The sequence below is a fragment of the Pongo abelii genome, chromosome 11 (assembly GCF_028885655.2).
Source record: "Pongo abelii isolate AG06213 chromosome 11, NHGRI_mPonAbe1-v2.0_pri, whole genome shotgun sequence".
Classification (NCBI taxonomy): domain Eukaryota; kingdom Metazoa; phylum Chordata; class Mammalia; order Primates; family Hominidae; genus Pongo; species Pongo abelii.
Genome location: NC_071996.2, coordinates 89476933 through 89500619, shown reverse-complemented (window position 1 = coordinate 89500619; position 23687 = coordinate 89476933). Strand labels below are relative to the sequence as shown.

Sequence of the window (23687 nt, the reverse complement as noted above, 5' to 3'; positions counted from 1 at the left end):
GAGCGAATACAAACCAAGTCACCTTGAACAATGCCGAGAACACAGTAAGCATATCTTAAAGGCTAGCTATTATTATTATCACTGCACAAATAATCACTGTCTTCAATTTCAATTACTGAAACATAACATAGCCAAAGTACTCATTAACAATTTGAAATTGTATATTCTGTATGTTTCAAAAAATCCTAATCTATTTCACATAAAATATTTTTCTACTTAAAAGACCATATGCAGATATAAGACAAATATACCACAATTCCAAAAATGAGTAAATTTTGGTTTTACCTACCCAAATAACTGTCATCGAAAATAGCTTGTGCAGTTCGAGTTGCTAATTGGTTATTATACTTGATGCTGTAAACATTGGGGTCATATTTAGATACGATTTCTGCCACTTGATCCGAAATAAGCTGACCTAAAAAAAGGTGTATATATAAAACAAATAACCTTCGAATGGGAACTTTATCATACAGATAATGTATGGTACCTGCATGAAGGAAAACAATATTAGACATTAGTACTTCTAATTATTAGCCTTACATAACTCTTGTTGATCATACTTAATTTGAAAATGGATATTCTTAACTTAAAATTATTTCTGCTTAAGCCAGTACTTAAAAGCAGTCTCTGCTAATAAAAATTTAAGAAAACAGGATTTGTCTTAAATCACTAGAAAGCAATGTTAAATACATGGAATAATAAAATCAAAGGCTATCACCCAACTAATGCATTAAAACATGAAAAATTTACTGAAACAATACTGTTACCTTTATAATCAGAATAGTTGGTTCAATTGATATTTTTTTAACCAGTAATTTAAACATCTTTAGGAAACAACCTGAATGGATGAGTTCACCTTCGTTCACAATCTTGTTATTAAGCAGACAAGAAATCTAGATGACTACACAAAAATCAGCCTGCCCTCCATGCCAAGAAAGGATAGCTCGTTTATCAAATGTTGTCTCCACAATATGGACACAATAATCTCTTATCATTTCTGCTGTTTTAGAAAGAAATGTGTAACAGCTAACATTTTCAGTCCTGTTCCCATCTGTTCAGTCACAGAGATTGGATCTACAGCACAGAAACACTTTCTCTGTCTGGGTCACTACTTTATCATCTGGGCTTAAGCAGTACCAAGAACATACGAAATTCAATAAACATTTCCTGAATTGAAGAACAGAGGAAAATTCACTATTTCTTCTGAATAAAACATTATTCTTTTCTCCATTCTAACAACAACAATTCTGCGATCTGTGAAAAAATTCATTCTAACGTACTTATCCAGGGTGACATCTGCTGATTTTAATCTTATTAAAACAAAATACTATCTGCCAATTCACTGAGTCTGCTAGCTATATATTACAGACAACTTGTAATAAAATTCTAATAAATATAATATTAATAGTACCTCTCTGTCCTAATTTATTACTGTGTCCTAATTATTACACATTCCTATTTATTATTATTCCTATTTACGCAATACCCATGGCATTAAAAAAAAGTTCATACATTTTCACAGCTGTATCTCTTAAAAAGACAGAGTTAACAAGTAGTCCTAACTGAGAATCACAAAATTTAGCTTCCTTGACAGTTTTGGTTCCCAGGCATGCTCATCAGATACTTCCTTCCCCTCCACTGAATGACATAATCAGCAATAAAGAAAAATAAATCCATATTTCTATATCTAACTAGAAAGTATTAATATCCCCTATTTTCTCATATGTACTTTAGAACTGCTATTTTTGTTTTAAAATGGTGAAACTCAATTATAATTTTTCTAAATCATTTTATTTCCCAATAGATGTATAATGCATAGAAATTCCAATTTTTCAGCTTTGCTATGTCTCACATTCTGATCCCTGTCTGTGATGCCTGAATTTTCTATTTTTTTATTCCCTCATTTGCCTTCCCTTTCAATATTTCACGTATTCCTAGTTTTCATTCCTTCTTATTCTCCTTCCATCCTGTCATCCTCCAGCAAATCTCTTTCTTTAGCTTCCCTCTCCATAAGGCAAAAGCAAGCATGAGTTTTTCTACAAATAAGCAAGTCAGGAAAGCATAGTGTAGAAAACAGAGTAAAATTTGAAACTTTCAAATCAATCCAGTCAAAGGTTTTCTAATTCTTCCAAACACTGACAATGCTTGAATATCAGAATGTTAATACAAAATAGTTCACCTCATAAATGCCACCTTTTAGCAGAAACTAAACATGTCAATATATTAATGAGATAAATAATTGTGTATCTCTAATGATACATAAAGAAACATAAAGAAAGCAAATAAAGTTTTAGTTATCTGTTTTCAAACTGTCAACAATAATCTGTTGTACATATGTTCAAATGGTAATTTAATTAGGCCTCCCAGAATGACTGAATATAATAATATAATAATGTATCTTTATATCAATGCCAGTTTACTATTTTTTAAAAACCTATTAAGATCCTCTAATTTTATTTTATTTTATATATAGTTTTTGAGAGAGAGTGTCGCTCTGCTTCCCAGACTGGAGTACAGTGGTATGATCTTGGCTCACTACAACTTCCTCCTCCTGGGTTCAAGTGATTCTCCTGCCTCAACCTCCCGAGTAGCTGGGATTACAGGCCTACACCACCATTCCCAGCTTCAATTTTTAAGAAGTCCCCAAACACTTAGAGATCATTCTCAATATCAGTAATAAGAAAATAATGACAAATATCCTAATGAGCAACTTCAAAATACTTTCAAAACCTTCAACTTTTAGAATGCCACAGCTGGCCTATACAGATTGGTTTCGCACACTGCCTAATGACTATGTCATGGCCCCTAGAGTACAGACATGGAGAAGTATATATCACACACAATAAAAATAAATTACTTTATATAATTACTTTTAAAATATATTTAACATAAAAGTATGTATTTACTTTTTAAATATTCAGTTTATTTTCTTCTAGGAATATACACATATTTAATATATATTATATATATTATTTTAAAAAACACTGTGTAAAATGGAGTGTTTATATACTTTAATTGTATTTCCATTTCTTTCTTTAAAATAATTTGTAAAATGTCATAGGCATACAATTAGCCAGGTGAATCAGCGACACATAGTCACCAATTGTAATTTAAAAAATATTAACCTACCTTGCCAATAAAAGCTACCAGGACCACCAAGAAGTACTCTGTCAGCCTAGATGAAATCACACAACAAAAAGATATATATTTAAAGAACAAATATCTCTCAAAATAGAAATCAATGAAAAACATAAGATATATATGTATATGTATATATGACTGAACAATACAGTATTGTATCTTTATATCATTACCAGGTTAATTATATTTTTTAAAATTTAATAAGATACTCTTTTTTTTCTTTTTTGTACAGACAAGGTCTTCCCTTACCCAGGCTGGTTTCAAACTCCTGGCTTTAAGCAATCTTCCCAGCTCAGCCTCTTAAAGTGCTGAGATTTATATCTATCTGTCTGTCTGTCTAACTATCTATCTATCTATCTATCTATCTATCTATCTATCTATCTAATATATATTAAAGCAAACAAAATCATAAATCTCAAATTCATCTAACTCAGTTTCAGTGGTTTTCACTGTATCTTTTCTAAAATAAAATTTAAAAGAAACGTTTTAATATATTCATTCAGTATATGAAAATATACACTTTTGTGGATCTTGGCTGCTTCACATATTTGAAATGAGACACTAATGCAAAATATTATCAGGTTACAATTTTTTAAATTCACTTCTTAATTTTGTATATTAAATTTGTGACTATATACAGCAAATTTTCTTTCTATAATCATTGAAGAATTTTCTGCTAAAGGAAATATTTTTAGTGTCTCAGATCTAAACAGAAGTGAAGTTGAGAATAAAATTTTCAGGGTGTATTATTATATATATACAAATTATGCCTAGCATTTCTTATATTTAACTAACTAAAAGTGTCTAATTCTAGGTATATTGTGTTTGAGCACAATATTTAAGAAATCTCTTCTTGCTGGAGGTAAGATAAATTTTTTTTCCCCTCCAAATGTACATATAGCCCTTCCAAGCTTTCAATAGACAATCTTTTGCCTTGGCTACATAAAAGACACTTCTAAGTCATCTGCCCTAAAAAGACACCCTTTTCTCAGAAATGTGTTTAAGAAAGTGAACACCTAATTTAGCAATGACTTTCACAGTATGAGAGTACTTCTGGGGTTATGGTTGTATAGGCATAAATACAGAAAAGATGGACATTATACATTTTAAAAATATATAATACCTATTTGGAAATGTATCATACAAGTTTAAACCTAACATTTATTAATATACTTTATCTCTCTTTGGCTTACTTACATTCTGAATTTTGAGTAATATAGTATGAAATTTAGAGTATTAAAAACAAATTACCTAGTAAGAAGAGTTAACTATAATTATCAGTACCTAGTCTAGAAAAAAAATTAATAAAATACAAATACAGATAAAATAAAATTAAAAAAAAAAATTGAGACTGGGTCTTGCTCTGTTGCCCAGGTTGGAATGCAGTGGCATGAACATTGGCTCAATGCAGCCTCACTCACTGCAGTTCAAGCAATCCTCATGCCTTAGCTTCCCGAATAGCTGGGACCACAAGCACATGTCACCCATGCCTGGCTAATTTTTAATTCTTTGTAGAGATGGTGTCCCACTATGTTGCTCAGGCTGGTCTCCTGGGCTCAAGTGATCCTGCTCCTCAGCCTCCCAAAGTGCTGGGACTACAGGCATGAGCCACTGCACCCAGCCTACAAATTTTTGAAGAATAAGAAAATGCTTTATTAGTTCTTATGCATCATATTATTTCAATTTCAGTTGTTTTCATACATTTAAGGCACTCCTCTTTGTTCACATTTCTAAGAAAGCCTACATATAAGCTTTCTAAGGAAGGTCTACCTATAATCAATCAACATATTTTTTAGACTTCTCTAGAAAAAATATTCTCAATTTGATATTCAAAATGTGCATACTCCCCCACCACCAAAATAAATAAACACACAAAAGAAAAGTAAATAAAGAAAAGTACTTCAGAAAATTTACCTTTGAACATTTAAATGGAAGTCTTATTTTCAAAAAATAGATTAAAAATATCAATTCTGAAGAGAATATTAATTTAGTTAAAAATACATAGAGCCCTGCCTATGAGATTTCTTACAATTATTACACATTATGTAAGTGAAGTCAGCTTCACATAGTGCCTATAGGCACATAATAGATGGCAAACATACATGTTTCCCAGCTTTTATGTAACTCTAATTTTGTAATAAAGCTCTCATTGATAGCTTTTGTAAGAAAAACAACTTTAATTAAAAATAGAAAACTTTAATATGCCATAAATTCATATAACTGGAAATTTTAATATTAAGTCATAATAGTTACCTATCATTTACTGAGGAGATTGTCTACTTTCCTCCATTCCCAGAGTGATGGGGGATGTCTCCCTATTTCAAATAAGCAATGTTTACTAGGGAGGGAATAATATAAGACAAAGAATGTCAAAATGAATGGATCGTTTTATTAACTGTTTTCATTAAAGAGGTAACAGCTGTAAAGGAGCTGAGGTATTGACCAGTTTATTTTTAACCACAGTTTAGTCAATAAGGTAGATGTGAATCTCATTCGGTCTTAAATGACAACTTACTTTAGTAAAATCAATGCTGAATCCTCCTTGACAAAATCCCTGTCCATCAGCATCAATATCTTCTAAAATAAAAAGATTGGAAATATACACAAACCCAAAAACAAACAACACAAAACAAAACATGAGAAAACCTGGTATCACTAGAATCATAAGACAATGTACCAATTTCTGAGAGTGGTCATTCACTCGGGCACTTAGTTATTACCACATTCCAAGAGAGTATGCATGTTTATCAGCACCATTTACTCAGATACGGAAACAAAGATTAAATACCTGAACCAGTCACCAGAGAACAAAGAAACCAACTAAAATGATAAATTTTAAGCCCTTTTGTTAACCAAAATCCACAAAAAGATTATAATTTGTATCACAACCCAACACACATTGTGTGTATAAAATATATAGATAACAACTTAAAATCTTACGAAACAATATTTGTATTATTATATAGAATACACTCTGACATTTTCTATTTTATTTCATTCTTTTTTTTTTTAGAAAAACTATAGTGGTTGTGACCCACTACACTGATTTCGTAAAACACTAACAAGTTGTGATCTGCAAGTTAAAAATTCCAATCTGAAATTCCTCTTTCTTCCTATTACCCTAAGATTGCTAGGTCTTTGCTAAGATCTTTGTTATTATGAATAGCAGCAAATAGATACATACGTTTTAGAGCCAACAACAAGAGATGAATAACATGGCTCAGAATTTCAGGAAATGGACAGACCAGAACTTAATGCTCTTCAAAAAGTAAAATATAAAGCTATCCTCACACGTTTAGTATGGAGATCTAATTAAAGTAACCATCTTTAAATGACACTTCCAAGTATTTTCCAACCATAGTAGGCTCAATAGTTTTCCTCTTTTGTAGTTGTTCCCTTTTTAGTCGTTCTCATAGAAAGGGATTAATTCTGAACAATTAGCCAATTAATTTAAATTAATTTTAATCATGAGCAATACAGTACCTAGAACACATGTAAGGATGAATCTGAACACTTCCCCCTTATTTTACTTTGAGGATAAAACAGAACAATGGAAAACACTATCCTTCAGTTATCAAAGACTTATTGTGGCCAATGTTACAAATACATTAAAGTTGTACTGTTACTTTGTTTGCCACCCAAATACAGGAACCAAAAATACCTGTTTTCAGTCATAAGGACAAACTTCTAAGAACTTCTGCCAAATAATCCCATCAGAAATTTTGAACCCATTTTTAAAGCCTGGAAACTGCCCAAATATTACACACTTAATATCTAAATTTTTAAAAAGTTTTTTTTTTTTGAAAGAAAATAGCCTCAAGAGTATAATGCTAAACCAACGTAAATTTTTCTAACCAAGAGGGAGTGGGAAAATGTGGGGCTGGGGTTTCCAGCGTCCAGTGAATCAGACTAAGGAATTCTGCTCTAACCTCAAGTTAGATCAAGTCGGCTATTTATTTCCTTTATTCAATTTGCATCTGGGGAACTATTTCAAGCTATTTATAAAGACATCCTTTTTTTGATTATCATACTGTACAATTATCTGCTTTATTTGGTTTCCCAGAGTATCCAGCTAAAAAGCATGACTGTCTCTTAAAATTTTCTTAACAGGTATATATTAAACTGAGTGCTGTTGCCAATTTAAAGACTTCATGTTGAATATAAACTATTTGATGCAGGCTCTGGTACTTATTCCTGCAGATGGTTAATACTTCTCCCATTTGTTAAGTCTGGTAATTATATTACAAATAGTAATATTATTGATTCTGACAGTAAGATCAGCTAGGGTTTATTAAGCCTTTACTCTGAGTCAGGTATTATGCTAAAGCATTTTACATGACATTATCTTTTTAAGTCTTTATACCAATCCGATAAGAGATACCATTATTACTCAATACTTTGTACAGATAGGGAAACTGATGCTTAGGGAAATTAGGTAACTTGACCATGGCCAACCAGCTAGTAAATAAGAGAGTAGGATCTGAACCCAGGTGTGTCTATACCACTACACTGTACTGTTTCAAATCAATAATATCTTTATCATTCCCTGAGTAATGACAAAAGGAAAGGAAAAGCCAACTAGAAATCATTACTGAGAAAAATCTATGTTCAAATAATATTAGCATCAGAAAGCAGACAGAAGGAACAAAAGATTCAGTCTGAGCATGGAGTTGAAAGGGTATTCGCATCATATGATTCGTGGCTAGGCAATTTAGAACAGAAAAACATCTGGTCTACTGCATAACGTCCTTTGTCATTACTCAGGAAATGATAAGTATATTGTTGATTTGAGATAGTGAAGTATAGTGGTGTAGACACACGTGGGGTCAGGTCTATACTCTTTTATTTACTAGCTGGTTAGCCACGGTCAAGTTACTTAATTTCCCTAAGTAATTTTGCTTTTTTGTTGTTTGAGGTTGTTTTTTATGTTTTTCTCCTAAGATCTGAGGTTTTATCATGCAGTTATGAAAAGCTGAAAGCAAATGTAATCAGTAATAAGGTAAGTTAGTGACAGACAGTGAAGTTCCTTGTCCAGGGTGTCCATATAAGTCAGGTTAAAAACAGAACAAACCAACTAACCAAACTAACTAACCACCAAAAAAAAAAAAAAAAAAACCCAAAAGCAAACAATCAAATAAACAAAACAACCCACAAGACAAGCAAAGTTATTAAAAAGTTAGCAGTGTAGTCCTACAAAACTGACATCATATCATAAAACCAATTATTGGTTTGCATAATTTATTGAAGTATGAAACAGATAAAAAACACTAAATTTATACCTCTGAAGTTTTTTGTGTGAATTGGTGTTTTACCAATGATGAAACAAAGGACCAGAGTGGTTAGGTGAATTACCCACAGCTATAGGTGAATTGTCAGCAGAAAGTCAGAATATAACCCAGGTTCTCAGACTTCCACTCCTGAGTCTTCTTCTCTGAACAAGATGCCCCTCACAATTTAGGCCTATTATAGGTGGCTTAACATTTCAAAGGTTGAATCAAAAAGCATGTACAATAATCAAGCGTTACTGAAAGTGCCAGGCCTATTAGAAACAAAGGCATGCACTTTGCTTTTTTGTTTTTTGAGACTGTTCTTTAAGCTTTTCCTAAGATTGAGGTTTTATTATTTAGATCAAGGTTCAGCAAACTTTTTCTGTGAAAAGCTGAACAGTAAATATTTTAGGCTCAGGAGCCACATGGTGTGGCAACTCAACTCTCACAACTGTACTAGATCATTATAGATAACACACCAACAAACGGGTGTGGCTGTATTCCAATAAAACTTTATTCACAAAAAGAGGCCCACAAGCCACAGTTCATTGACCTGATTTGGATGTTAAATACCTTAGAAAATATGGCTTTAAATGACTTTATAATTTCTGTGCCTAAACCAAATAAAAGCATTCTGTGAACAAGGGAATCATCGTTAAAATGCATGTTTTCAGGAGAGTTCCATGTATTCTTACATATCAGGAATTATCCAAACCTAGGTCATGAAAGCAGGAGGTATTCTTTGTAGAAAAGCTGTGCTTAATACAGAAGCAACTGAAATGGAAAACATTTTCTATTGTGAATAATGTAGAGGAAAGGTTCTTTTGAAATAGACGAACTTGGGTTTAAATCCTCATTTGACCATTCAGAACATCAACACTGACTTATTCTATATGTACCCTGAAAACAGTGAAAGTAGGTCATAGCAGCTACTTTCTCTACATGTACTTGATGCTCCAGAGTGGGTGGCTTGCTCCTTTTGCTTACTCCTGCTTCTTTGCATCTCTTTCTGCCTAGAATATCCCCACTCTCAACCCCATGAGATGTGGAAATAAAATTGCTTCAACTATGTGAATCTCAGTTCCCACATGCATCAAATGAAAATAAGAGTGTATTGTGTGTGTGTGTACATCATATAAGTAATAAGTAACAAACTTGGCATACAAGGGTTAACTCATTCTTCATAGCTATAAAATTATCTTCTCAAATAGGAATATTTTTGCAATATAGAAATTAAAAATACAAATTTAATCTTCAGATTCTCTACATACCACCGAAGATGACAGTACCATAACCAAAATACCAACATAAAGATGGCAGTACAGATGGCATCCAAGCACTGAGGATAAAGCCTCAATTTCCCTCATCCTGTGCAGTGTATGCTTTCTAACTTGATTTTTTCTCTTTCCTAACACACAATACAGATCTGAGTAGGTATCACTCTTTTAATGTTCACCTCCCACTTATAACAGGTAGGATCAAAGTGTTGGGCTAAGAAAATAAGTGTTTATTGAAATAATCTGCAGTTTCCCGTAGGTTCAGCTACTTAGAATTTGGAGGACAGAATAGTTCCTTTGACCTGGTGTCACATGTCACCTAACATGGACAAAACAAATGTAGGAGTAAGAGTCTTACATGTTGTGCTTTTGTTACTAATTTTCTCTAATAAACTATGTGGTGACCAATGGAACCCAAAAAATAATGGCCTAAGGGCTTTAGGCATAAACACTATACTGCATTTCAGTAATCTATTTTTATGCTTCTGGTACAAGGAAGATCTAAAGCAGTATCCAATTCAACAAAGGGTAGCGGGGCACAAAAGGACTGGAATCTCCAAAGAGAAGAAGATGTAGAGATTTTGGAAAAGCATAATCAAAATTATAATTGCTTGAAGTCATCTTTAGCCATGATATTAATTCCTTTTGAAATTTCAAGTAATATTAGCAAAGAGCATAAAATCCTCTGGATCACCAAAAAGGAGTGGGCTTGGTAGCAGGTTAACAAAGAAATTGATTAAGAGCAGGAAAATTCAGAGTCAAGACTCCTGAGTTCAATGTTCATCCTCCTATATAAACTTTAGCTATTTAAGACATAATATTCTTTATTTTCAACATCATTGTTAATATAAAGCAGGAGTTCGCAAACTTTGGTATCTATCAGAATTGCCTTGTAGAGTCTGTTAAAAGTGCAGGTACCCAGGCCTGACGTAGACCTACTGAATCAGAATCTTTAGTTGTGGGGTCTACATCTTCTCTGTTAAGAGAAGTTCAACTGAGCATCTTTTGACTATTAGTCATCAAAAATACAGGTTCTTAAAATCAGGTAGTAATTATTATTATACTAACGAAGGAAGATGAAAATGATTTCTTAGAAAAAGTAAACCTGTTTACTTCACATTTGTAATATCTTTACATTAGTAGGATTGTTTTCATTTTGTTATCATCATAATACGTCTATATCTTTTAATCTCTCTCTCTCTCTCTCACACACACACACACACACACACACATACATACATTTTTAACAAACTAGGCTTCCCACCCCTCTTCTTAAAAGCTGGTACAATATCCTATACATACGTGATCTACATGGAGCATACTCAACAGTCTTTGTTCCATCTTGAAGAAAGCATGTTCCAACAGGCTCTCGCTCCTGTTTCATCTCAGTCCTCCAATGGTACAATGGGGCACAGGCCTAAAATCAAAGGTTTAGTCCATGACATGAAGATTTTCTAAAAATTTAGTGTTTCAGATGCTCTATACTACTTCAGAATATAATACCACTTTCTCTTTTTTGAGATGGGGTCTCAGTCTGTTGCCCAGGCTGGAGGGCAGTGATGTGATCATGGCTCACTGCAGCCTTGAACTCCTGAGCTCAAGTAATTGGCCTTACCCTCTTGAGTAGCTGGGACCACATGCGCATGCCACCATGCCTGGCAAATTTTTAAAAATTTTTTTGTAGAAACGGGGTCTCACTATGTTTCCCAGGCTGGTCTCTAACTGAACTCAAGCAATCCTCCTGCCTCAGCCTCCCAAAGTGCTAGTTGTGAGCCACCATACCTACCACACCTGGCCAACTTTCAAAGCATTCATAGAAATTAATCAAACCTATCCTATACCTTAAATTTCTTATCATAGTGGTAAATAAAGATATTAAATGAAGTCTTTTTCTCACATTATTCTGAAGACCATATTTGTAGTCCAATTTTTTTTCAAAATAGTTAGCAAAATTGTTATTTCAGGTAGTATATTTCTTGATGTAATATGCTATGCTAAAGGTAGAGACCAAATTAGCTTTTGAACTAAGTAACACTCATGCATATGGAATACACCCCCTAAATTATATAGAAAATAGTTTATTAAGAGAGTAAAATAATGTGCAGTACTTATTTTATTTACTTTCCAAATAAACCATGACCTTTTTATTTTCAGCATTCTAGACTGTAATACCACATACAGCAGTAGAGTAATGAATGCTTTAACAACACAGTAATCTACCAAATGTGTAACAATTCATTTAGTGAAAAAGGTTGATTTTCTATAATACTTTTTGAAGCAAAGTGCTAACATAAGCACTGCAGAACATCAATACTGACTTATTGTATATATACCCTGAAAACAGTGAAAGTAGGTCATAGCAGCTACTTCTCTACACGTACTTGACGCTCCAGAGTGGGTGGCGTGCTCCTTTTACTTACTCCTGCTTCTTTGCACCTCTTTCTGCCTAGAACATCCCCACTCTTAACCCCATCCTTCACCTCCAATTGCTGAAATGTGGCACATCCTTTAAAGTCTGCTGAAACTTCACCTCCTAAGCAAATCCTTCCCTATGCAGCATAATTAGATGAAAAAATAAAGGCAATAATAAATACTATGTAAATAATTAAAATAGGGGGAGCGGTCTCTGAAATCTGAGTGACAGCTGAAATCTGAATGACAAAGGGCTAGCCAAGTAGAAATCATAAAGACAACTAATACAAGCAGAGGAAACACAAACACTAAGGTACTAACTGAAATGATTTGGAATGTATAAGAAATAAAGACAAGCCTGGCTTTAGTATGTGAGATGGAGTGAGAGGAGGCCAAAGACATAGCCAGTGACTTGTTTTTGGAGATGTTTTTAAGGCAGTATGAGCTTGTCATACTTATGCAGAGAGTGACAGAAAGCCACTTGACTGTTTTAATCAAGAAGGTAAAATGCTCTGGTTCATTCTGGTCCTTCTTGCAGTTAGGGTAAGAGAAGCAGCAGCAGGATGAGAAGAGCCGTTGCAGTGGTCCAAGGGGCTAATGATGGTGGCTTGTTGCATGGTAGAAACAGCAGACATGTAGATCTACTGATAAATGTGAGATATATTTTTGAGGCAGATTGTGAGTGCTCACTAGTGAATAGGGCGGAAAGCCAGGCCTCCTAAAAAATTGGGAAATATATATAATAATAGTTTTTTATTTGTTTTTCTTCTTTGATGGAAGGAAACAAGAGTCCTATTTTGGCCACGTTCATTTGGAAGCCAAATAGGTAGTCTGGAAATATGTCTTTAAGGATCCAGGGAGAATTAAAAGCTAGAAGTATAGATTTGGGGATTATACTTACAGCCATGGGATAGGCTAGGAACCTCTAGGTAAAAGTTGTAGTTAGAGGAAGCAAAGGAAGCTAAATAGAGATCAAGGACACCCCAATATTTGGAAACTGAACGTAAGAGAAGCCATTAAAGGAGACTACAAAAGAGCAGCCAGTAAGATAGGAGAAAAACCAGGAAAATACAGTTCACAGAAACAAAGAGAAGAAAAATTTAGTTCTTAAAAAAAAGGATGTTGACCTTTCTGAATAATGCTGAGAGTGTAATAAAGATAAAAATAAATACCAGCAGAGAAAACAAAACATAATGGTGTGTATGTATGCACATATGTATAAATGCTAGTGGATTTCAGTGACCTGAAAGTCAATGATGACATAGGAAAGGGAATGTGAAGTAAAGAACTACGATGGTTACCATAGAAAACATTTCAGAAAGTGTTTGAGAAGAAGAGCAGAGGAATGGACAGTGGCATAGGGGGAGATGAGGTGAAGGAAGGTTGTTATTTTTTTTTTCTTTGTTCTGTATTCCACTTCAACATCGTGTCGTATTTTCAAGAGAGGAAGTGGCCAGGCTTGGTGGCTCACCTGAGGTCAGGAGTTAGAGACACGCCTGGCCAACATGGCAAAACCCTGTCTCTACTAAAAACTACAAAAATTAGCCAGGCCTGGTGGCAGGTGCCTGTAATCCCAGCTACTCGGGAGGCTGCAGCAGGAGAATTGCTTGACCCTGGGAGGCAGAGGTTGCAGTCAGCCGAGATCGCACCACTGCACTCCAGCCTGGGTGACAGAGCAAGACTCCGTCTCGGGGAAAGAAAAAAAAAAAAAGAGAGAGAGAGAGGAAGTACTAAAGCACTTGTTAACAAAAGCCACACTATTCCTATACTTGGCTAGGTGGAAATAAACTGATAGGAACTGTCAAGTGGGGCAGGTAAAACAAAGTAGGAATGAGGGTGAAAAAATGTGAAAGCCTGTACAAGAAGGGCAAGAGAGATGGCCTCCTTGGACAGAGCGGCCTTTGATCAGAGCTATCTTATGTTGTTATACCCTGCACCCTTGAGCATACTGAATTTTACTATCAGCCTGAAAATATAAAACCTTCTGTGTCTCCACATAAACTGACTAAACTCACCTGTGAGTAAATATCCAGAAGACTTACCAAAATTTTATCCTGTTTCGACCTCACAGATGCTCCAAACCACTGATGGGACTTAAATTCCAATGGATCATCCTTGGCATAATCTCTATTGCCTAAAAAAGAATATTGTGAGTGGTAAGACACTCACAAAGAATATACTATTCTTAATATAACAGTTTATTTTTATCCCCAGCTAGGTTGAGAAATAGTACACCTCTGATTAATCAAACATTCCACTGGTTATTTTTCTCATATACAGTTTATATACATTAGAGACTTTCAACTAATCAGAAACATAGAATACATGATGACCCAGAAGTGTCTCAGTGTTATTATTAGCCCCATTAATTATCATAATACACGACTGAAAAAGTTTTCCAGTTGCTCAACTGTTAGATAATTAACTATTAAACAAATACGTATGATCGCCTATTCCCAGAAGATCTTCCTGTGGGGCATAAAGACAATTATGAAAATTAAATGCTATGAAACATCTTTGTGTAAAATGCTATAAAAGACAAGACTGAGACGTGTGCCTATGACATAACAATGCAAGAATTAGAATCCAGGAAACTTGATTTGGTTGGTAGAAAAAAGAATTCAATATGGCTCACTACAATCAAACATTTATTTTTATTACTTCAGCCCTCACTATTGAGAAAATTATTTCTATACACTAAAATTCCAGTGTCCAAAACAAAACAATACATTGGGATAGACCAAACATCACTATATTCTTACCAATATAAGTATACTTGCCTACAGGACACCTGGGATAGAGTCCTCAAAAATGTCAATATCATGAAAGACAAAAAGAGTAGGAAACACTTCTAGATTAAAAGAGACCACTAAGACATGTCGACCGAATGCAAGATGTGATCTTTGATTGAATTTTATGTCCAAATAATTTTTTTTTCAAAGTTACAAAGGACTTTATTGGGATAAATGTGGAAATTTGAATTGTGAACTAGAGTAGGTAACAGTAATAATGTTTAATTCAGCAATAGTTACATTGTTACTGTTAATATTATTCATAATAATTCATTTCTAATATGTGATGACTATATTGTACTTACATAAGAAAATGTCCTAGTTTTTAGGAGATACATGCTGAAGTATTTAGGGATAAGTGTAACAATATCTGCAACAATGGGTGAAGCTAGGTGAACAAGTGTATTGTTCGTTCATTGTATTACTGAAATTCAAATTTTCTATAGGTTTGAAAATTTTCAAAATAATTTTTAAGACATAGCAATCAATAAGTACAAAATATATGTACAAGACCAATGGTACCTTCTCGCCCTTTTAACACTTTATTGTATTTACTCTAATTATAGACGTCTTATTCATTACAAAACAAACCAAAACATAAAACAAAGCCATAAAGATAGATCTAAATACCATAACCCCACCATAAAGAAATGACTTCTGTTAACACATTAGTATCTATCCTAAAGACTTGTTTCATGAATACATGCATATTTTTTATATGTAAAATTGATATTAAGTCAATATTTAAGATAACATTAAAATTATCATTTTATAAATATATGTATGTTTTTCTCCCTTAATATGGCACTTATAAAGGCAGACCTATAGTATCATTTTCATTGTTGTGTAGTAGCCCATTAAACAGCCATAGAATACTTTATTTAATCAATCCCCTACATCTCCCTCAATTTCAAATTTAGGAATATTTCTATTTTTGGAGGGCAGTAGTGTGATCACAGCTCACTGTGGCCTCAACCTCCTATGCTGAAGCGATCCTCCCACTTCAGCCACCAGAGTAGCTGGGTCTACAGATGCATGCCATCATGCCTGGCTAATTTTTGTATTTTCTGTAGAAACAGAGTTTCATCATGTTGTCCAGGCTAGTCTTGACCTCCTGAGCTCAAGGGATCAACCTGCCTCAGCTTCCCAAAGTGCTGAGATTACAGGTGTAAGCCACCATGCCTGGCTGATATACTCATTTTTATGCGGAAGAGTTCTCTTATCCTTCGTCCCTAGTCTCTGAAACAAGTCATGCTTATTCCCACCTGCAGGCATTTGTGTCCAAGGTCTTCTTGCCCGGAAACTTTATTCCCTCCACTCTTGATTCAAATCCTAACTGAAAATTCAGGTGTGTCTGTCTATTCATGATGCTAACCCATGATGAAATGGTAGTCTGCCTCTTATGGAAACATATCTCTAACACAAGAGATAATCACAGGAACAAGCAATTATGGTGGAAAATAGTATAGGCACCCGTAAAGAGTTATAGGAAAGTAAGGAAATGAGTACAAGTGAGTACAAGTGAGGAAATGTTTTCTGGGCCAAAAGAAAATCTTGTGCAAAGAGGCAGAAGAGTGGGTAATCTTGAATTTTTTAAGAGAATGGTGAGTTGTTCACTATAACTAGAAAGAATGGTCAGGAAGGGAGTGGTTATCAAGAGCCTTTTTTTTCTTTTTCTTTTTTTTTGAGATGGAGTCTTGCTCTGTCACCCAGGCTGGAGTATAGTGGCGCGATCTCAGCTCACTGCAACCTCCGCCTCCCGAGTTCAAGAGATTCTCCTGCCTCAGCCTCCCAAGTAGCTGGGATTACAGGCACATGCCACCACGCCCAGCTAATTTTTTGTACTTTCAGTAGAGACAGGGTTTCACCATGTCGGCCAGGCTGATCTTGAACTCGTGACCTCAGGTGATCTGCCCATCTCAGCCTCCCAAAGTGTTGGGATTACAGGCGTGGGCCACCCTGCCTGGCCAAGAGCCTTTTTTTCTTAATTGAAATATAATAATTTTACATATTCATGGGGTACATAGTGATGTTTCAACACATATAATGTATACTTATCAGGTCAGGGTAATAAGCATGTTCATCATCTTGAACATTTAGCACTTTTTTGTGTTGGGAACATTCGATTCCTTCCTTCTACCTATTTGAAATTAGATAATACATTATTTTTAACTATAATAACCCTACAGTGGTAGAAAACACTAGAACTTACTCCTCCTGTCTAGCTGTAATTTTGTGTCTTTAAACAAATCTCTATTTTCCCATTCTCCCTACCTTTCCCAGCCTCTAGTATCTTCTACGTTTTACTTCTATGACATCAACTTTTTCTTAGCTTCCACCTATGAGTGAAAACATGCAGTGTTTAATTTTCTGTTCCTGGCTTATTTCACTTAACATAATATCCTCCAGTTCCATCCATGTTGCTATAAATGACAGGACTTCATTCTTTTTAGGGCTGAACACACACACGTACACACACCACATTTTTCCACTGTGTATACATATTCCTGAACACAGACAGGAATATATGTACACACTAAATATATATATATATAAAATATATTATATATAATGTATTTAATGCATGCAACATACACACACACACACACACACACACACACACACACACACATACACCATGTTTTCTTTATCCATTCATCTGTTGTTAGACACCTGAACTGATTCCATATCTTGGCGACTGTGAATAGTGTTCCAATAAATATGGGGACACAGATGTCTCTTTGATATACTGATTTCCTTTCCTTTGGATAAATGCCTGGTAGTGGGTTTGCCAGATCATATGGTAGTTCCATTTGTAGTTTTAGAAGAACCTCCGTACTGTACTCCATAGTAGCTGTATTAATTTACATTCCCACTTTTGTCAAGAGCTTTTATGCCATGCTAAGACTGGGCTTTATGGGATTTTTGAGTTGCCGTCTATGCTAAGCATTTTTTCTTAATTATTATATTCCTGAAAAGTGAAATTTCTTCTTTGTTAAAGGTTATCCAATCTCTCCCTACCACTTTGAAAATTTACTTCCATGAATGTTTTTCTTAACCAACGTTACTTCTCTTTAAATTTGTATACGGTGGCACAAGATGCTGCTGGGCACTGTCAAGCAGCATAGGCTTGCAAAGCTACCATGTTCTGTTTTCTATTTCTTTAAAAAAGTATCAAAAACATCCCTTGCCCTAACAGTTATGGATATCTGTCTTTGTGGACATCAGGGTTAGCTTAAGCTAGAAAATTCATGCAAAATCAGTACGAATTTGACATATCTTTTTGGAAACCAAAGTAGTCCAGTATAACTGGATATAATGCATTGGCATACATTGGCACCCAAAACTTAGTCAATGGTCTTCAAAAAGAATAACATCATCCAGTGCTTTCAATGCCTTCAGCTGCAACAGTGTTACAACCTCATGTTACCATCTTTTTAAGAAGTTTGCTCATTAGGAAGTTTTTCTTTACTAATTAAAATTGTTTTTTTGGAGACCAAGTCTTAAAATCCTTGATTCAACATTACATAGGAGTTTCACCCAGAGGAAGTGTAAATAGAGCGGGTGAAGAGAACGCAAAAGAAAGCCTGCTCTCCAGACAAACTGACAAGAAGTTCATTCATGACCTGGGTGAAACTGGCAGCTCTCCTGAGGCACGTGAGTGAAGTAAATATTTTGAATCACAGCCCTGAAGTCAGCATTTAGGATGATGTTGGACCTCCTCAGATAGCCTGGACTATGCTGACACACTTGAAAAGGAAACAGGACACAGACAACCGCAGAAACTCAAGGGCTGGAAGAAATGCTTTCTCCGGCAACAGCCAAGAATAGAAAGATTTCTGTGCATAGTCACAAAACCCATTGGAAGATTAGCTCTGTTCACTCAGATAAATAAAAAAGAAAAAAAGAGTATCTCACACAATAAAATAATTTTATTTAATTATCTAAATAAATAAAAGTATTTAAATAACTTAAATCTTAAATATTATTTTATTTAATAATCTTTAAATCTCTTTCTCTAATAAAGTTGAGAAGAAATTGCTCTGTATTATATAAATTAACATAAGGCTCTATGCTACCACTTTCAAAAATACAGAGGAAAACTTTGCTAGAGAAACTTGAAGTTAATAAGAAAGCAAATCACTAGAGACTTGAAAATTTCATGTTTATTTTGCCAGGTTTTGAAACTTGTCATTTGCATTTTATCAAACTCCCATGACTGCATGCTTGAGGACAGAAGCAAATGAGAAAAATGGATTGTCGTAGCTTTCGACTCTACTCCTTATTAGCAGCCAACTCTTTTCCCCGGTGTTTCCAAAGGCATTGTCAACACATTTGGCACTCAACTTGCTGGACAATTATGGGCAGTGCTTATTTTTAAGATACAATTACCTTCTTACCCTAAGCGAAATGTTTTGTTTCTTCTTTTCATGCCAAAAGAATATCCCTTGGATCAAGATTATGTCACCTTTTTGTGAAACGGCCAAAGTGAACAAGAATGCTAAAGCATTAGAAAAGCAAGAGAGTAAACTTCCATTTTGAAGCTAAATGTGGTTTTAGGCACTTGGTTCCTATTTATCACTATGACTTGTATGAATAATGAAATAATTCAGGTCCTTAACTTACTTTTTGCTAAAAAAACAAACAAAAAAAAAGGAAAAAAAGTCTATTAAAACAATACCACCCTGCATTCATAGACAATTCACAGACTTTCTTAAGCAGCTTTTTACTTCAAACATCACTTGTTTAGTTGTACTTCCTATAACAAATTTGCTTAAAAAAAAATCCAATAAAGCATGCTTATTTATTAGGTAAAAATGGACAGGTGAGTGGAAGAAATCTCTTAGATTATCCATTAATATATTTAAATAAATCATAAATCATGGGTACCTCCTGTGTCTACATGCTAGTAATATAGCATTAAACGACACAGGTAAGTCCTTGCTTTTCAAGGAGAAAAGTAATATATAATTATATAAAATATTTTCAGAGAGCAATAAATACTATAAGGGAAATTTGAGAGAAAATGATTTGGAGGTCAGACAACTACTGTTATCATGCATTTATTTGTAACCCAATGCTATTTTGAAATAAGGTATATCATTGACTCAGAGCTGCAAATATTCAGATATTAGCATGCCTAAAATCTGAATGTGTACAATAGTCAACAGTGATATATTTATAATGGTGACACTTTTAGTATTTTTAGTAGTACATAAATAGTACATTTTAACATCAAAGGCACCTTTACATTCACAGTCAACTGATTTTTGACAAAGATGCCAAGCAAATTCAGTGGCAAAGAAACAGTCTTTTCAACAAATGATGCTGGGACAACTAGCTACCCATATGCAAAAAAAATAATTTGGAACCATACCTCAAACCATACCAGAAAATTAACTCAAAATAGATCACAGACATTTTTAAATGTAAGAGCCAAAACTATAAAACTCTTAAAAGAAAACAAGGAAATAAATCTTCATGAACTTGGGTTAGGCAATGATTTAGAAAACCAAAAGCATAATGATAAAAGAGTAGATATATTAGCCAACTAAAATTAAAAACTTTTGTGCTTCAAAAACACCATTTAAAAGTGGAAAGACAAGCCTCAAAATTGGGGAAATTACTTGCTTATCAAATACTGGATTAAAAACTTGTATCCTAAATAATATAAAAACAAAACAAAACTCCTACAACTCAGTAAGACAAACAACCAAATGAAAAATGAGCAAAGAATTTGAATAGATGTTTCTCCAAAGAAGAAATAACAGCCAGTAAGCACAAGAAAAGATGTTCAACATTATTCATCATTGGGTAAATGCAAATCAAAACCACAATAAAATATGGCTTCACACTCATTAGGATGGTTATTATAATATAAAAAAGAGAATATGAGCGTCCATAAGGATACAGAGACACTGAAACCCTCATACATTACTAATAGAAATGTAAAATGGTACAGCCACTTATGAAAATAGTTTGACAGCTTTTAAAAAAGGTAAATATAGATTACCATATGACGCAGCAATTCTACTCCTAGACATCTATGCAAGAGAAAGGAAAACATATGTCCACACAAAGATTTGCACATGAATGTTCATAGTAGCATTATTCATAATAGCCAAGAAGCAGAAAACACTCAAATGTGCATCTGCTGGTATAAATAAAATGTTTATTCATTCAGTTGAATACTGTTAGGCAATAAAAATGGAATGTAGCACTGATACATGCTACAATATGAATGACTATGTATCATATAATTCCGTTTATATAAAATATCCGAAACCAAAAATATGTAGACACAGAAAGTAAATTAATAGCTAGCTGCTTAGGACTGGAGGTACAAATGGGGAGAGACTGATGTTGGACACATTTCTTTTTAGGGTAATGGAGATGCTCTGGAATTAGACTGTAGTAATAGCTATAAAACTCTATAAATATAGTAAAAATTCATTGAATTGTACACTTAAAACAGGTCAATGTTATGGTAAATTATATCTCAATAAAGCTGTTTTTAAAAAGGACAAATTTGTCAGGAGAAAAAGTAGCTGTAGCATTGAACAGAAATGTATATATATATATACAACGACTTTTTCAAAATTAATTAAAAATAGATGTGTCAGAAGAGTAATAGACCAAGAATAAAAATGAATAATATAATAGATCAAGAATGTAAATGGATAACAGAAAACAAAATTTAAAAACCCAGAAAGAGCTAATAAGCATATGAAAAAAGACTCAAGCTTACCAGAAATGACAGAAATGTAAATTAAAACAAGATATATCTTTCACCTGTCAGGCAAAGGAAGATAGTATCAAATTTCGTTCAAAGATTGCTTGTGTCAGTATTTTCCTATTTGGCAAATATGTATCAGAAATCCTGAAACACATTCCTATGACTTCTAAATTTAATTTTTAAAAATTAACTAAAAGAACTTTTTGTAATATGAACTAAGACTAATAAGCATATCAAACAGAATGTCCAACAGAATAGGAGACAGAGTAAATTATAACTTTATGTACTTTGTATATTTACACACAGACACACACACACAGAGAATATACACAGGCCATAAGGTACATGCACAAATACACACACAAAAGTATATCCTATGGCCCTTGGTTTCCTGAGTGGTGAGATTTAAGTAGGTCTGGTTTTCTCATATTTTCATCAATGGACATGCATTATTTATAAAATGTTTTAAAGGTTTTTAAAAAGTAATGTGGATAAATATCCTTCAATCCTCATATACAAAAGCTTAGTTTGAAGCTCCCACATCCCCTCTTAATTAACTTTGTTTACATTTTCATCTCTTACATGTAAAGGAGTTTTAGTTCATAAAATTCAAGAAAAAATTTTAATCACACAAGCTCTTCTTTCTTTAAGCATTAGCGTTCCTAGGAACCTCTTCCTTCTTTTTTTAAGCACTAACCTTCCTAGGAACCTCTATTCTATATTAAAGAATTAAACTATCAGAGTAGAATATTGCATAAAATAACTAATTAAAAAATAAAAATTCTAGATACTACTGAAGACTAAACTGGTGGTTAATGATTTCATTGACTTAGTAAGGAAATACAGTTTGTTAATTTATTTAAGAAACTCTGACAAATAATAAGTAGTGGTAAGATATTAGAACTAGTACTATTAATGAAAGGACAATTTGCTGTATAAACTTCCAAAGTGTCTTCAAATGTCTCTTGAAGCTTACCTGTATTGACTTAAAATGGCCAAGAGACCAAGGTCCCTAAATCCAAAGTGTTCGAAAAATAAATCATTTATATATACAAAAATAAGTTCTGCAACCATAATCCATGGACATGCAAAAGTGTTATTAATTTATATAGAACTATCCAGAAACATCTTTTACATAAAATAAGATACAGCTGTTTCCCAAAAATAAACAAAAAGAGTCAGAAAAGCACAACCAGAGGAAAACAGGAATGAAGCCCATTTCACTGGGATTGGTATTCATTGAGTTAGTTAGTTATTACTACCACAGCAAATAAAGAATCAAAATCTCCCTCTTCTTCCATGCGCAATTCCAGTGGTCCTGCTGGAGTGTAGCACAAAGAATACAGGCCTTTTGAAAACACTCACTGCTTTATCAATGCTGGTTTGTTTCCTTCTAGTCATGAAAAGGAAATGATCCTGAAAGCATCTAACATTTTAAGACAAAACCTCTTTACTGGGGATTTAAAAAAAAAAAGCCAATCCCATGTTAAGTCCTAAAGAATGGGTTGAGTCAGGTCAAAGTGAGCAGGGAAAGGAAGAGACTTTAAAAGAGCTTGTGAGTTTGGTTTCAGTAAAATACTGAAAACATTAAAATACTGACTAACTGTATGACTGTCAGTCAGTTAGTAATAAAGGAATTAGACTAAAAGATTTCTAAAGTGCTTACCAGATCTCTGTGTAATTCTGTAACAGGGGATAACAGATTATATCAGGAGAAACATTTTTATTTTTAAAAAATCCTTAGTATAAATTTGTTTTGTATTAACAAGGGAAGGGAAACTACTTTTCTTTTTAACTTTTTAGTTTACAGGACAGTTGCAACGGTAGAAATACCGAGACACAACTCTGGAAGACAGAAAATTCATCAACAGGAGGAAGTAAAACTTAAAGGAAGTTAGTTTAGGGTCTGCCTGAGTGTTTTAATTGCAACAAGATGGAAACTGTACTGCAGAGGCTAGAAAACAGCTAAATGTTTTATATTCTCTATTAAATACAAAGCCTAGTTATACCCAGAAAATACTCCACAGCATTTTTCTTGACCACAGAACTAGCATAGCCAAGG

The 23687-nt window shown here is 33.8% G+C and overlaps 1 protein-coding gene across 2 annotated transcripts in view; it reads right to left on the bottom strand.

Annotated features, from left to right (window-relative positions):
* The window catches only part of ITGAV (integrin subunit alpha V), an 88260-nt gene that overhangs the window by 42167 nt on the left and 22406 nt on the right, over positions 1 to 23687 (bottom strand). The window contains exons 3-7 of one of the 2 annotated variants that reach the window (XM_024243312.2): positions 14140 to 14231; positions 10988 to 11102; positions 5657 to 5718; positions 3130 to 3175; positions 290 to 415 (exon numbers count right to left, since the gene is read on the bottom strand). In XM_024243312.2, the coding sequence (XP_024099080.2) occupies positions 290 to 415; positions 3130 to 3175; positions 5657 to 5718; positions 10988 to 11102; positions 14140 to 14231 (441 nt within the window). The remainder of the gene's footprint in view (positions 1 to 289; positions 416 to 3129; positions 3176 to 5656; positions 5719 to 10987; positions 11103 to 14139; positions 14232 to 23687) is intronic. The other variant, XM_054549575.1, reaches the window with a different exon arrangement.